This window comes from Rana temporaria, chromosome 7 (genome assembly GCF_905171775.1).
Source record: "Rana temporaria chromosome 7, aRanTem1.1, whole genome shotgun sequence".
Taxonomy (NCBI): domain Eukaryota; kingdom Metazoa; phylum Chordata; class Amphibia; order Anura; family Ranidae; genus Rana; species Rana temporaria.
In genome coordinates, this window is record NC_053495.1 from 89,298,300 (window position 1) to 89,315,071 (window position 16,772).

At 42.8% G+C, this 16,772-nt stretch overlaps 1 protein-coding gene across 2 annotated transcripts in view; it reads right to left on the reverse strand.

Moving 5' to 3' along the window:
* Nucleotides 1-1,177: 1,177 nt before the first annotated feature.
* Nucleotides 1,178-16,772, reverse strand: part of CCDC134 (coiled-coil domain containing 134) — a 171,887-nt gene continuing 156,292 nt past the window's right edge. Inside the window, exon 7 of one of the 2 annotated variants that reach the window (XM_040359634.1) lies at nt 1,178-1,540. In XM_040359634.1, the coding sequence (XP_040215568.1) occupies nt 1,415-1,540 (126 nt within the window). In that variant the 3' untranslated portion in view covers nt 1,178-1,414. The remainder of the gene's footprint in view (nt 1,541-16,772) is intronic. The other variant, XR_005750590.1, reaches the window with a different exon arrangement.

Genomic DNA, 16,772 nt, shown 5'->3' on the forward strand with positions numbered 1-16,772 from the left:
CGTCTGTACACTTTTGGCCCGATGGAGCCGCCGAGGAACTCGTCGAGAAAATAGAGAACATGTTCTCTATTTTCTCGTTCTATGGGAGAAGGCGGCCCGCCGAGATCCTCGGCGGCTTCATCCCTGAACTCACCGAGGAACTCGACGTGTTTGGCACGTCGAGTTCCTCGGCCGTGTGTACGGGGCCTCAGTCCTATGGACCAGCCAATCACTAACCACCAACAGGACACATCCAGCACAGAGTGGTAGTGAGAGCGCGGAGCTTTGCGCTCCATGGGCAGTATAAAAGCCAGCCGATAGATTTGCTTGCCCAATCTCACGATTTAGATGACGTAATGCTTCCCACAGCACCTCTGTGGCCGGCGCTCCACCCCCCCCTACACACACACACTTAAAGGGACATGTTATAAAAAAATTTTTTTTTTTACTTTTTTTCTGATGAGTAGCTTTGGGGGGGGGGGGGGGGGAATCTGGCGCCCCTGCGCCCCCTATGGACGGGCCGCCAATGGTCCATGCCATTAAGACTCCCTGGGGATCTCAGACTGATCATTGAGGACAGACTTCCATAGTGTGTATGTACTAGTCAGAATTCAGGCTAACACTAAGGTTTCCTGCTGTCTCATTGCAACCTGAACCCGAACACTGACCAATGCTGCATAAGTTAATTTGAGGGGTGGATCTCAGATATCCATTTGAGAGCAGACATCAACAGTGTATCTGTACCACCATATCTAGGCTAACAGAGATTTCATGTTATCTCACTAGAACTGAACCCCTACACACTTATCTATATCCTTTTACAATATTGACTGCACTTCATTATAATTCACGATTGTGGTCTGCATGTGAACCCAGGTATGTGCTTTTTACGACAACGTTATCCTAAGTTTTAACCTGTATTGCGCAGTCTGCATTACTGTATCTGTCCAATTTTTATATATATAATGAAGTTCATAATTATAGGCAAGACCGCTGTTCGCCTTATTCCCCTCCTCCCTTTTGAACTCCTAGGAGTATCTTCCCCACTCTGTATCTTTAGATTCCTCTTTTTCATATCATTCTCAGTGGAAAACCTTGCTGGACCTTTTTACTCAAATAATGGTCAGCTGGGGACACTCGTTCAGGTCTGACACCACTTTGTTATATAAAGATCTGCTTTAAAAAAAAAACATACCGGTTTTGTTACTCGTTGTGGATGAAATAAAACAAATTCATTGCCTAATTCTACATAAATAAATGCTTTACAATAATATACTTTGAAATTTAGTTTCTGCGACATTCAGGATTTAGTGTTGCAACACACTAAATTTCTTAACCTTTGCATTTTCCAGGGAACCGATTTGGCACATGTGCTTTCAACCCTGTAAGACGACTATGACCAACCAAATGCCCACATTATTAGCCTCATTCAGTGTTATAACTCTGATCGAGATCGCGTTATCCGGGGACCTTTTCTTATTTCCTTCCTTTTCTCCTCTTTTCGCCTTCTCTTCTCCTCTTCCCTTAAAGCTTTCTGAAAAGCATCTGCATTGGATAAAAACTATAAAAAAAATAAACAAAAATCACAATTATAAATGCACAAAGCAGAATATTTTTGTTGTAGATATATGTTGTTTTCTGTTTTAAATGTAACAAACACTTCTGCCATATTCAGCCAGGTTAGGTCACTCTGAAAACCATAAAGCCCATACTGCTAAAGAGTAGCTTAACCACTTAACCACCGGACCATATTGCTGGTCAAAGACCAGAGCACTTTTTGCGATTCGGCACTGCGTCGCTTTAACTGACAATTGCGCGGTTGTGCGACGTAGCTCCCAAACAAAATTGGCGTCCTTTTTTCCCCACAAATAGAGCCTTCTTTTGGTGGTATTTGATCACCTCTGAGGTTTTTAGTTATTGCGCTATAAACAAAAATAGCGACAATTTTGAAAACAGAATGACTATTTTTTCCTTTTTGCTGTAATAAATATCCCCCAAAAATATATAAAAAAAGTTTTTTTTCCTCAGTTTTAGGCCGATACGTATTCTTCTACATATTTTTCGTAAAAAAAAAAAAAAAAAACGCAATAACCGTTTATTGATTGGTTTGCACAAAAGTTATAGCGTTTACAAAATAGGGGGTATTTTTATTAATATTTGTTTTTTACTAGTAATGGCGGCGATCAGTGATTTTTTTTCGGTACTGCGACATAATAGCGGACACATTTTTGGGACCATTGTCATTTTTATAGCGATCAGTGCTATAAAAATGCATTGGATTACTATAAAAATGCCACTGGCAGTGAAGGGGTTAACACTAGGGGGCGGGGAAGGGGTTAAGTATGTTCCCTGGGTGTGTTCTCTCTGTAGGGGGGGTGGCCTCACTAGGGGAAATCACTGATCTTCTGTTCATACATTGTATGAACATAGGATCAGCATTTCCCCCCCTGACAGGACCGGGAGCTGTGTGTCTACACACACCGCTCCCGGTCCCCGCTCTGACGAGCGATCGCGTGTGCCCGGCGAGGTTCGCGCCTGCCGGGCACGCGCACAGGACTCCGGGGAGAGCGTGCCCCTAGTGGCCTGCGAGAGAGCCGACGTAGAGCTACAGGCTTTCGCGCAGGGGAGCCGACCTGCTGCCGTAAAACGACGACGGCAGGTCGACAAGTAGTTAAGTTGTCTATCAAAAAAAAAAAAAAAAGCCATCAACTTCTTTGTTTCCCAGAAAATAAGCCTGGGTCTTATATTAATTTTGGCAACAAAAGACACAGTAGGGCTCATTTTCGGGGTAGGTCTTACCATGTAATGTGCTGTCTTTTTTCTCTCTTCCTCCCTGCCTGACAGGAAGCCCCAGTGTGAAAATGCTTGTAAAAATCGTATAATTTACTCTATTACAGTAGTATATAATGTACAATGTGTGCCTGTAATATAATTGTGCCAAATACCTCTGTTATAGTACCGCTCTGCGCTTCTGTGACTGGCCGGAGCCCTTTTCCCCAGGATTATATTACAGAAACACACAGATTGTACATTATATACTACTGTAATAGAGTGGATTATAGAATTTTAAAAGCATTTTAAACTAGGGCTTCTTTTTGGGGTAGGGCTTATATTGCAGCCCTCCTGGAAAATAACACTAGGTCTTATTTTCGGGGAAACACAGTACTTCAAGTAGCCGATTACTGACTCCTGAGAGAGACTTTCGATACCTCCGGGGATGTGCGACATGCATCACAGGAAGCTGTGGGCAGGGTGGGCCGGGAAAGGGCTACATCATCTTCACCTAGGTGAGGAATAAGGATGTGGGATCAAGAACCTGAAGAAACAGGTACTTTCTACTTCAATTGTGCAATAAATAAATGTCACAGACTCAGACCTTCTTATGTCTAAAATCATCCTATGACCACTAGGGGCATAGGATGCCTGAAGAATGATATCTTGGACTACAATGAGATGGGATTATTATGTAATTATTATCCACATATATTCCAAGATCTGTAGGACTATCTTAAGGTTGTTGATTCTGAACTCAACGGGTTAATTGTAGATGCGACTCTTTCAGACTGCTGGATGTTAGCTGGAGGTGACAACATTATCTCTCTATTCTTTGTGCTAATTGCCTCTATTGTGTGTGTGAAGATGTCCTGTGTTTACGCTTAAGAGATTGTGTATTGTACAGCAGATGAATGAAGAGTCGGGGTGTCTAGTCACCTTGTCTGGCTAAATGATTAGATAAATTAGCTCATGTTAATTATTGTTCTGGCCACCTCCTCTTTACTGTATAAAAGATTGTGTTTTTGATTCTATTAAAGACTCCATACTTAGCACACATACAAGTCTTGTCTCGTTGTGTGTTACAAGGCAGCTAAAATATCTGGTATCTATGTCGAGACTATGGGAAGCAGTATCTGACGGAAGCATTTGGTCTGGATGCGGGGACCTTCCGTGACAATAATTACAACACATGTAAGAAGGGAACCCCTTAATTGGTGATCATTGGGTGTCCAAGGCTTGGTGATAAGTTCAAAACACACACAAAGTATGTAACACACTAAACCAATAATCCAATAATCCACCACAGCAGGTGATGGCAAGTGAAAAATGTCAGTCTAAAGCAGGGGTCTCAAAGTACCGGCCCGCGGACCGGTTATAAATGGCCCGCAGGCTGGGCGGGGGGTGCCGCGGAATTGGGGGGAGAAGATTTTCTTCACATGCAGAGTAGCGCAGGAAGCGTCTGTAATAAGTTGCTAAGTTGCTAAGAGTAGATCTGTGGAATTTCTGATCAGAAGTGGGATTTTTGAATACAAGTGATGAGTTAAAAACCAGGATTTGCTGTTAGCTGCTTTTAACTGTTTGTGCTTGAAAGTGTTGAATTGTTTGTCTCATTTCTCTGACACTTTTTAAACAGCTTTCTTTTTTTTCTTTCTGCTAATTAAGGGGAGTGTTTAATTGGTAACAGGTGAGTATATAAGTGTCTGTAAAAACTCCATAAGAGCTGGCTCCTTGCTAAGAGTAGATCTGTGGAATTTCTGATCAGAAGTGGGATTTTTGAATACAAGTGATGAGTTAAAAACCAGGAGTTTAAAACAAGAGTTAAGACAGGAGTCTTCTAAAACTGTAAGTAACTTCTTAAACTTCCTACAAGTAATTGTATTGTAACTGGGAAATGAGTGCTAGCAGGGTTGAAGGGTTTGCTCAGTGCACAGTGTGTCACATGTATGCAAAATTGGTGCAACAGCTCCAAGATGGATACCGCTGTGACAGATGTGAGCAGGTTGCCCTTCTGGAAGCTCGTATTAGAGATCTGGAGGAGCAAGTTGCAACACTGGGTAGAAATGACAACCTTGAAAGGGGTTCTCTGCTCGCTGAGCAGGTGGTCATTAAGGTTGATGTGGAGGGTGGAGGGGCAAGTCAGGATTATCAGATAGGGAGATGGGTTAATGTAGCTAGAGGGAGTGGAAGGGGCATGCAGAAAGGGAAGGCCAGTCCTGTATTTGTGCATCAAAACAAATTTGCCAATTTGGGTGATGATGTGGAGGTGGCAAACACAGAGGTGGCAGCCCTAGATGTTACTGCTACCCCTAACAGCCGGGAGAGCAACCCATCTAGTAGAGGTGGGGAGGGGAGTGCAGGTAGGCCTAGACAGTTGGTGGTAATAGGGGATTCTATAATCGGAAGGACTGATAGAATAATTTGTCGCCAGGATCGCTTCAACCGAATGGTTTGCTGTCTCCCTGGTGCCAGGGTTCGGCATGTGGTGGACCGGGTGGATAAATTACTGGGAGGGGCTGGGCATGACCCAGCTGTCTTGGTCCACGTTGGAACCAATGACAGTATACATGGAAGGTGGAGGCTCCTTAAGAATCAATTTAAAGAACTAGGCTGCAAGATGAAGGGAAGGACCTCCAAGGTGATATTCTCTGAAATATTGCCTGTGCCATGCGCAACACAGGAAAGGCAGGGGGAGATTAGAGAGCTGAATGCATGGCTAAAGACCTGGTGTAGGAAGGAGGGATTTGGGTTTCTAGAGCACTGGGATGACTTTTCATTGGGGTGCAACCTATATGCTAAGGACGGTTTGCATTTGAATGGAAGGGGGTCTGCTGTGCTGGGGGAGAGGTTTATGGGAATGCTGGAGGAGTATTTAAACTAGGATTGAGGGGGGAGGGTGAACTAGAATTACATCGGGTACACAGGTCAGCTAGGGGTCAGACATTAATGGAGAGTGGAATGGGGATAGATGGGGGGAGGGTCATGGCAGGTGACAAGAAAGTTCCCATGTTGCAAACAGCCATTGGAAATAATAGTGCCATTTGTACTACTATAAATTATATGAAAAACACTAGAGAAAATGTAACAATACATTTAAGTGTTTGTTCACCAATGCCAGAAGTCTGCCAAGCAAAACAGGTGAGTTGGAAGCTCTGGTGCATGAGGAGAGCTATGATGTAATCGGTATTGCTGAAACTTGGCTTCAATCCTCACATGACTGGGCTATTAATATTCCTGGCTATGCTCTCTTTCGGAAAGACAGGGTAAAAAGGAAAGGTGGAGGGGTCTGTCTCTATGTGAGAAGTGACCTCAAAGCAAGCGTGAAAGAGAACCTGGTTGATGGAGAGTGTGGTGAGGCTGAAGCATTATGGGTGGAACTGCATACAGATGTGCGTAGTTCAAAATTAATCATTGGAGTTTGTTATAAACCACCCAATGTTAATGAGGAGGTGGAGACTCAGCTCCTTGCACAGATGGAAAGGGCTGCAAGGGCTGGGACGGTGATAATAATGGGGGATTTTAACTACCCAGAAATTGACTGGATTAATGGCACTTCTGGGACAGTTAAAGGACAAAAATTTAAAAACCTATTGCAGGACAATTTTATGGTGCAGTTTATTGAGGCCCCAACTAGGAATGATGCTCTGTTGGACCTGATAATCTCAAACCATGCAGAGCTTATTACTAATGTTCAGATAAAGGAACACCTGGGTAGCAGTGATCATAACATGATTTAATTTAATGTTAACTATAAGCAGGAAATACATACAGGAAATATTAAAACACTAAATTTTAAGAGAGCAAATTTTCCAAGGATGAGGGCTGCTCTCCAGGACTTGGACTGGGAGGGACTATTGACACAGATGAACACAGAACAGAAATGGGAATTTTTCAAAAAGACTGTGTGGAACCTCACTGCAAAGTATGTTCCCATGGGCAATAAGTTTAAAAGGCTAAAAATAAAACCTATGTGGCTCACGGGCAAAGTTAAAAAAGCTATAAACAATAAGAAAGTAGCTTTTAAAAAATATAAAAATGAAGGAACACTAGTGTTGTTTAAATGTTACAAAGAATATAACAGGATATGTAAAAAGGAAATCAAGGATGCAAAAATTCAAAATGAACGACAGATTGCAAAAGATAGTAGGACAAACCCCAAAAAATTCTTTAAATATATTAATAGTAAAAAGGTGAAGTCTGAGCATGTAGGCCCCTTACAAAATAATCAAGAGTGGGTGACTGGGGACAAAGAGAAGGCAAATTTATTAAATGCTTTCTTCAGCTCTGTGTATACAATGGAGCATGGGGGAGCTCATGTCCAAAATGGGGGTGGGAGTGACACAGCCCCAAATCCACAATGGCTCAAAAGTGATATGGTCCAGAAATATTTAGACAGAATAAAGGTGGATAAAGCACCTGGACCAGATGGCATCCACCCACGGATCCTAGGTGAGTTGAGCTCTGTCATTTCAAAGCCAGTGTATCTAATATTTAGGGACTCATTAATGACAGGAATAGTACCACTGGATTGGCGTAGAGCCAATGTGGTGCCTATATTTAAAAAGGGAACAAAGTCTTTACCAAGTAACTATAGACCTGTTAGTCTAACTTCTATAGTTGGGAAGATACTGGAACGTTTAATAAAAGACCACATGGATGAGTTCTTGAAGGAAAAAAACTATTTAAGCAGCAGACAACATGGATTCATGAAAGACAGAAGTTGTCAGACAAACCTGATTTCCTTTTATGAAGAGGTAAGTAAAACCCTGGACAGAGGCGTGGCTGTGGACGTGATATATTTGGATTTTGCAAAAGCGTTCGATACAGTTCCGCACACACGGCTCATGTGTAAGGTAAGGTCTACAGGATTGGATATATCAGTTTGTAAATGGATAGAAAATTGGCTGAAAGCCAGAATTCAGAGAGTCGTGGTTAATGATTCTTACTCTGAATGGTCCAATGTTATCAGTGGTGTACCCCAAGGTTCAGTGCTGGGACCCTTACTTTTCAATATATTTATAAATGATATTGGGTCTGGGATCAAAAGTAACATTTCTGTCTTTGCAGATGACACCAAGCTATGCAGTGGAATAACGTCCTTGCAGGATGTCTCCAATTTACAAGCCGACCTCAATGCTCTGTCTAATTGGGCGACTGAGTGGCAGATGAGGTTTAATGTTGATAAATGTAAAGTTATGCACTTGGGGGCTAAGAATATGCATGCATCATACATACTAGGGGGAGTACAACTGGGGGGATCTGTAGTGGAGAAGGATCTGGGGGTTTTAGTTGATCATAAGCTCAATAATGGCATGCAATGCCAAGCTGCGGTTTCCAAAGCGAGCAAAGTCCTTTCTTGTATTAAGAGAGGTATGGACTCCAGAGATATAATTTTGCCCCTGTACAAATCATTAGTAAGACCTCATCTGGAATATGCAGTTCAGTTTTGGGCACCAGTTCTCAAAAAGGATATCGGAGAGCTGGAGAAAGTGCAGAGAAGAGCAACCAAACTGATAAGAGGCATGGAGGAGCTCAGCTATGAGGAAAGATTAGAAGAACTATATCTATTCACTCTTGAGAAGAGGAGAATTAGGGGGGATATGATCAACATGTACAAATATATAAGAGGTCCATACAGTGTACTTGGTGTTGAGTTATTCACTTTACAGTCAACACTGAGGACAAGGGGGCACTCTTTACGTCTAGAGGAAAAGAGATTTCACCTCCAAATACGGAAAGGTTTTTTCACAGTAAGAGCTGTGAAAATGTGGAACAGACTCCCTCCAGAGGTGGTTCTGGCCAGCTCAGTAGATTGCTTTAAGAAAGGCCTGGATTCTTTCCTAAATGTACATAAAATAACTGAGTACTAAGATTTGTAGGTAAAGTTGATCCAGGGTAAATCCGATTGCCTCTCGGGGGATCAGGAAGGAATTTTTTCCCCTGCTGTAGCAAATTGGATCATGCTCTGCTGGGGTTTTTTGCCTTCCTCTGGATCAACTGTGGGTATGGAGTTGGGTGTATGGGATTGTATTGTGTTTTTTATTTTGTTTGTTTATTTTTTTGTGGTTGAACTGGATGGACTTGTGTCTTTTTTCAACCTGACTAACTATGTAAGTTCACTTGTCTGTCATGTCACACTGCGGCTGCTCCCCGCACCCCAGCGGCCCCCCCTCTCTTCTCGTCCATCCCCATTTGCTTGTGATATCACCTGGGATGGACGAGAAGAGTGGGGGGGGCCGCCGGGGGGCAGGGAGCAGCCGCAGCGCGACATGAGAGAGAAGTGAACTTATGACAGACGCTTCCTGCTTTACTCTGCATGTGAAGAAAACCACAAGTAAACGCTGACCTGTGCCCCATGTACCCTGATTGTGCCCTCATATGCCCCATGTACCCTGATTGTGCCACATGTACCCTGATTGTGCCCTCATGTGCCCCATGTACCCAGATGTGCTCCATATGCCCCATGTACCCTGATGTGGCCCATGTGCCCCATGTGCTCTAATGTACCCTCATGTGCCCCATGTACCCTGATTGTGTCCTCATGTTCCCCGTGTACCCTGATGTGTCCCATGTACCCTGATTGTGCTCCATGTACCCTGATGTGGCCCATGTGCCCTAATGTTCCCCATGTATCCGTTTGATGTTAATACGCAACCCCCACAAACTGCTGGTGGAAGCTCTAGAGGCAAATTTTTTCCCCCACAAATACCCCACCATAAAACTAGTTACTAAAGTTTGGCATATTACAAAGACCCTATTGGGATATGTTGGCCAAACAGAATTTTCCCCCTTATGGAAAAATAACAACTTACAGGAAGTAACAAGTATAGAAGAATCGAGGGAGTGGACGAGTCAAGGTATAACCCGCCTAAAGCACCTGTTTGAGGACAATACCTTAAAAACATTTCTAGATTTAACAAGGGAATTTAATATCTCAAACAAAACATTTTATAAGTACTTGCAGATTCGCCATGCTATTCAAGCACAGTTTAGCTCTAATACAATTGTATGGACCCAGATACCCATCCTTATTAAGGTAATCAATGCAAGAATTGCCAAAGGCTTAATATCAACATTATATAATAGTCTGGGCGCTAGCGCGATAAGCAGAGCGGGCCCGGCTAAGAGTAAAGTAGCATGGGAAAAAGACTTGGGAACAATATCACCCGAACTGTGGGATAGGATCATTCAACAAGGCGCTTTGGTCTCAATTGCCCCCGCGCAAAGACTGTCCCACTTGTTCTTATTATATAGGGTATACCATACCCCGCATAAAATGTTTAAATTAGGGTGGAGACAAAATAATGAATGCCCGAGATGTAAAGATAAAGGAGATCTAATACACATGGTCTGGAAGTGCCCCAAACTCTATGGCTTTTGGGTGAAAATAATAGAAAAGATAAACAAAGTCTTCAGAATATCTCTTGACCCAGTGGCTAGGATTTGTCTTTTGGGGTGCATAGAGGACATAAGAGTTCCTCAAGGCAATAGGGAAGCTATATTGAGATGCCTCTTCCAGGCACGTAAGACGATAGCCCAAAAATGGCAGGCACAGACTCCTCCGTCGGTAGAAAACTGGTTAGCAACTATGAAGCTAACAATCTCAAACGAGAGAGTGTACTTCACTCGTCAAGGGAACTACGAGAAATTTGAAAGAATATGGGGACCGTGGCAGAGGGCGGAGGGGAACTTAGGCTAGGGAAATCGGAAAAATTCCTTCCAGGATAATACACCCTCCACCGGCAGCAGTGGCTGATCCCCATTGAGGTCGGGGTGGGACGGATGAGAGCCCCAAACAGGGTTTAACACCCCCCCGGGAATTTGACCCCTAACACCAATATAAAGGAAAAAGCTGTAAACCCAATGGCCTCATCTCTTCTCGTCTCTCCTTTTTGCACAGTGGATCGATCAATAGGGTAGCACGCTTCCTTAGACAGGGGTAGGGAGGGAAAGAATAGACATATGGCTAGGAGATATAGCAGGCACCAGGCACCTTCGGCTATACAAGCTGAGAATATGATTAGTATTGTCTGTAATTTGTCGTTTTTTGCTTAATTTTCCTCTCTTGGCTCGTATGCTGTAATATTGCTACCTGTTTAAATATCTGCCTGTTGTACCAAGCCATTTTAAAATCAAATAAAAAACAAATGAAAAAAAAAAAAAAAAATGTTCCCCATGTGCCCTGATGTGCCTTAATGTGCCCCATGTACCCTGATTGTGCTCGATGTGCCCTGATGTTCCCCATGTACCCTGATGTGGCCCTTGTGCCCCATGTGCTCTGATGTGCCCCATGTACCCTGATGTGCTGTGTCCTGTACCCTGATGTGCCATGTGCCCTGATGTGCCTTGCCATGCCCCGTACCCTGATGTGGCCTGTTGTGCTGTGCTTTGATATGCTGGGCTCTGTACCCTGATGTGCTGTGCCCTGTGATCTGATGTGATGGGCTCTGTACCCTGATGTGCGCTGTGCCCTGATGTTCTGGTCTCTGTGACCTGATGTGCTGTGCCCTGATGGTGAGTGGTCAGTGGGGTGTGTAGTTGCCAGTGTGCAGTGTAGTGGTCAGTGGGGTGTGTAGTGTTCAGTGTGTAGTGTGCAGTGTAGTGGTCAGTGTGTAGTGGTCAGTGTGTAGTGGTCAGTGTAGTGGTCAGTGTTAATAATGCATCCACTGACACCAGTGCTGGGGGTAATAATATGTCTGCTAACACCAGTGCTGGGGGGGTTAATAATGCGTTCGCTGACACCAGTACTGTTTTGAAGTTTGAAAGTTTGCATGCGGCCCCCCCATGGGATATAAAATCTCGTCTTGTGGCCCTCAGGTAATTTGAGTTTGAGACCCCTGGGCTAAAGACTATTGAAATAGACACATTAGCGCTACACTTTATATTTTATGCTTTGTTTACAATTTTGTCTTATTGTTGTGTTGCCAGCTAATTTTTCATGTATTTTTGGTTGGCACAGTATATTACTTTTTTTTTTCTACTTCAATTCCCAAAATAAATGGCATGTGATACAGGTAGGGGGAGGACTGTAAGGATTCTAAATATCGATGTGTGAAGGTAAATATGAGAAACACTACTTGACAAGAAATTATTAAAAGTACTTTCGTCCCATTATATAGAAAAAAGAGATATCGTGGAGGCAATATGGACTTGTGGTATGGTATGAATTACAAAGTCAATTTACAAAAATATAAAACATTTATTTTCCAAAATCATACATAATAAAATCAGCCTTAAAAATACATAGATCCTAGACATTGGATGCTGCTATATGTGGAACATCCATTTATCTGACATACAAGGGACATTAGATATAGATGGTCATTCCGCACTGGATTGTTGTACACTCAACATGTTTCGGGGTTACCCCCTTCTTTAGGAGTGCAAGTCAGAAAAAGATCTACAAAAAAAAAATGCATATGAATCATATATACAACAACATCAAAATATATACATAACTAATGACCAATCTTCATGGTATATTGTCATGTATTGAAAGTAGAATACTGAGGTATAGACTAATCCCTCTGATAGTAACCCCACAGTAGGAATGCATAGGACCCAATGGAAAGATGGAATTTTGTGAAATACAAACTCGCCCACATAGCCAGCACCAGAAACTTGGGAATCTCTAGGCCAAAAAAGGCAATCTCCCGGGCGAGTGAGGAAATCAGGGAAGATTAAATGATATAAACAAGCTTTATAAAGAAAAGGATGTATGAATAATTAAGCATAACATGTGGTGACCTTGATTTAATAATCAAGGACTTGATTTCAAATGTATTATTGGTTAGGTAAACATTTTTCTTTTAAAAAAAACAGGAGGGGAAAAAAAAAAAAAAAAAAGGGGGGGGGGGGGAGAGGAAATCATCATCATATCACTTCCAAGAAAGAGTTACACACCTGTACGATCTTCACTATAAGGAGCACCTAATTTGGCGGGGAGTATATATTAACACATGGGTGGACCAGAACCAGATGTAGACAGTAAAATTCAAGCGAATCACAAAGGATATCAAAGGCGATTCTATGTGAAAAAGAAAGAAGATATACATGTGTAGTATATATCCGAATATCAAAAATGTAATGAACACATAAGTCAGGGTTTCACCTTGGATCCATGGGGAGTGGTTGAAAAGAGTCACTCATCTAAATAAAACATTTCTTTAATCTTGATAGTAAATTCTCATCAGGCAGCAAAGCTGCATTCAATCAGGCCTCATGCCTCAAAAGATGTCAGAGGTAAAATAGAGATGTGAACAGCGAACAGATTCAAAGCAGTCTATAGAACCAAAGAACAAATATTTATCTCAGAGTGAAAACTCATGAGAATCATCCAATAGATCATACTAATAATCCATAAAGGAAAAGTACATACCAATAGGTCCACTATACACTGTGTCTCCACCGCCAAATGAACTGCCACAGGGAATATGTAACAGATTAGTTCTCAATTTATACTATGAGATACACCTGACTTCTATCCATTTAAGTGTCATAACAATGCGCCGAGGCACCACTGAATGACATCAATGGATAAGATTTCAAGCCTGGAGACTTACATGCGCCATCTTGTGGGCATAATGCAAACTCCAGAGAAAATGAGGAATCACACACTCACCAATGGAGAAATCCCAAGGGCCGAGGTGTCAACTAGGAAAAATGCAAGAGCTCCTATTTCCAAGGATCCAATCCAAGCCCAAGGGAACACAAATGAAGAAACAGATGTGGGATCAGGCTTCTGTAAAAACGGTTTTGAAAAAATATATAAAGAAAATTTGACATAAATAAGATATGTTTACCATATAGATTAAATGCTAACGTGTCCAAATACCCTTCTTTAAGATTTCAATTTTAAAATTTCTCAAGTATTGTGGTGTCCAGGGGTTGGAATATCTTAGTAGATCAATTGGAACTAGGGGGGAAAAAAGATGTATATATACTGGAACATAAAGGAACTTATGAGATATTGGGCAACAAACATAGAACAGGGGCATTCTGGTCAACTAGACCAGTTAGTAGAAAATCCTATAGAAAGGGTTTGTAGGAGTTAACCTCGTTAATACATTTCAATACATTTCAGCCCTTAATATGGCATTATCCCAGTCACCGCCCCTGGGATTGGGGTGAATAACCTCCAATACAAAGAAGGAGATCACGGTATTGTCAAATCTACTGTGTAGACCTAGATGTCTGGTCACAGGTGTTAGAATTTTGCCTCCACCAGAATAGTAGAGGTGATCCCTCATCCTTATACCAAGTTTGCGAATAGTTTTACCTATGTAAAATGCATGCATACACCGACAAGTCATAAGGTAAATAACTCCACGGGTAGCACAGTCAGCATATTGTCTTGATTGGAACCACTGACCGTTTGGGCAGGCGAATGCCCTTTCCCTCAGAGATCCAAAGGGCAACAGCTACATCTGCCACAGCGGTAGGTCAGTCTGGGAGAGTGGGATGTGGTCCTGAACCTTAGGTTGATAAAATATCTGCTAGTCAAGGTATCTCGCAATGAGGTTGCCCGTCTAAAAAACAATTCTGGAGTTGGGTGTATATACTTGGATAAAGTATGGTCTTCAGCTAGAATGTGCCAATTATTGGAAATTGATGCTCGGAAAGAGCTTTCATGAGTAGAAAAATGAGTGATGAATTTAACTGTAGTCATTTCAGTTTTGGGCATCTTCTTAAATAGAAGTTCAGCTCTAGGTCTTGTTTTAGCTTTGTTGAAGGCTTTTCTCTACAAAATTTTAGAATATCCTCTATTGGATAATCTTGATCTTAACAGATTGGATTGGTGAAAAAAATCTTCTTCAGATGAACAATTCCTGTGTAGATGCAGGTACTGTGCATAGGGTATAAAAAAAAGTGGGTAACTAAAGCACTAGCCAACAGTGAAAATGATAAGTGACCAGTGAAAAGATCAAAATGCTGCTCAAATCTAAATTTTGCTAACAACAAATAAAAGGTATAAAGTGGGAGTGATGAGCGCAAACTGAAAATCTAAAAGTGAATATAAAGACAGTCAGAAGACTGATGACATCTATAGATGAACTAAAAAATGGCAAACTGTGAGCCATAAATTAAAGTCCAAAAACATAAACCAAATGCAACTATTGCATCAAAACATATGAATAAAGTCCAATGTGTATAAATCAAGTAAATCAACTTGTGTGAAAGCTTCTGCCCTTGGACATCAAATGTAGACAATCTAGATGAGACTTCACAATGATTGAGCTCACAGAGCGCTTACCTCCAGTTAGAGGATAATACGTGTCAACGAAATCCTCCTATTGCTGGAATGGAATCCAGGAGCGTTCTCTGTGTACACTTTTATCCTTGATTAACAGAATTCAGCCAATCCCGCCTTGCACTGCTGGAAACCTCCGCCACAAGTTGGGCCCCGCTCCGCCATCTTCATTTACACATCATTGGGAGCCGGATCTCTCTTCCTGGTTTTTGCAGCCGCCCCCTGATGACACTTCCAGGTCCGCTCTCCTCCAGCTACTGTGTGGAAGCCGATGCCTCTTGGGATATCCGACAAGCTGACACATACACTGACGACCGATCCGAGGATCCCGGTCACAGGGATGACTTCTCTAGATTGAGAATCCAACCTAAGTATCCCAGAAACTTGACTGTGCTGACCACAGACTGATTCAAACGGTCTACCAATTGATCCACCAACAGCAGATCTTCTAGGTATGCTATAAAAAACTGTTATGCCCTGAGCCCTTAGCCTGGCCAGGAGCGGGGACAGGAACCTTTGTAAACACCCGGGATGCAGTAGCCAGACCGAAGGGTAAAGCCTCCTACACACGATCAGACTCCCATCTGACTTTTCCGTGGATTTTTGTCTGAAGGGGTGTTGGCCATTAACTTGGTATGCATACACATGCGAAAAAGAGCGAACTTTTAGGAATCGATTCAGACCTTTGAGATCTAGGATGGGTCCGACATCCCCATTTGGTTTTGGCACTGTGAAGAGGAGATTTGAATAAAATCCAAAACCGTACTCTTCTGTGGAAATCGTTACGATCACCTTTTGAGAAAATAACCAGTCTAGCGCCAAAAACAGAGATATTCTCTTTACTGGATCTTTGGGAACACTTGATCTCAGGAAACGAGGCGATGGAAACTCTCGCAACTATAGTTTATAACATAGAGATAACGTAGAGATGATCCATCTGTCCTGGATCGCCTCTTGCCAAGTTCCCGAGAACTGCAGAAGCCTTCCCCCCCACCTGATTGAGCGGGGGCGCCTCTTCATAAGGAGACCTTGGGACTAATAGGTTTCCACCCCCAGGACCCCGTGTCCCTGGGCTTGATCTTGAGTTTTTCCTCTTGACCCTGATGGCGAAAGATCAAATTTTCTCATTTGTCCATGGACGGACACAGCTTCCTTATACTCTTGACTGTAGGGACGTCCCCAAGCAGTGTAAAAAAAAACGAGGGGTGGGAACAGCATTTAAAAGTCAAACTTCACCCCAACACACCTGTGCTCCTCAACGGAGTAGTTGCAACCTTTAAAACAGCCGACTGCAAAACTTTGCGGCCGAAGCAAGCATCCGAAGATGCATTCACATCAACCTTGTTAAACTTAGTAAAGGTGTGAACGGACGACCAGGTCGCCGCCTTGCACACCTGTGAGACAGAAGCTTGATGTCGGAAAGCCCAGGAAGCGCCAATTGCCCTGGTCGAATGTGCTGTGACAGGAAAGGGAGGCGCCCTCCATAAAATGTTATCTAGGATCATGTTCTGGAGACTCACTAGGCCACTCCATGACCTTACTGCGCTTCATGAGCCACTCCATTGTTGCCTTGGCGGTGTGTTTTGGGTAATTGACATGCTGGAAGACCCACCACCCAGCTTCAGTGTTCTGGCTCAGGGAAGGTCGTCAGCATCCAAAATCTTACATAACATGGCCCCGTCCATTGGCGCCTTAATGCGCCAAAGTCAGCCTGTATCTTTAGCAGAGAAACAGCCCCAAAAGCAGCATGTTTCCACCTCTATGCTTGAGG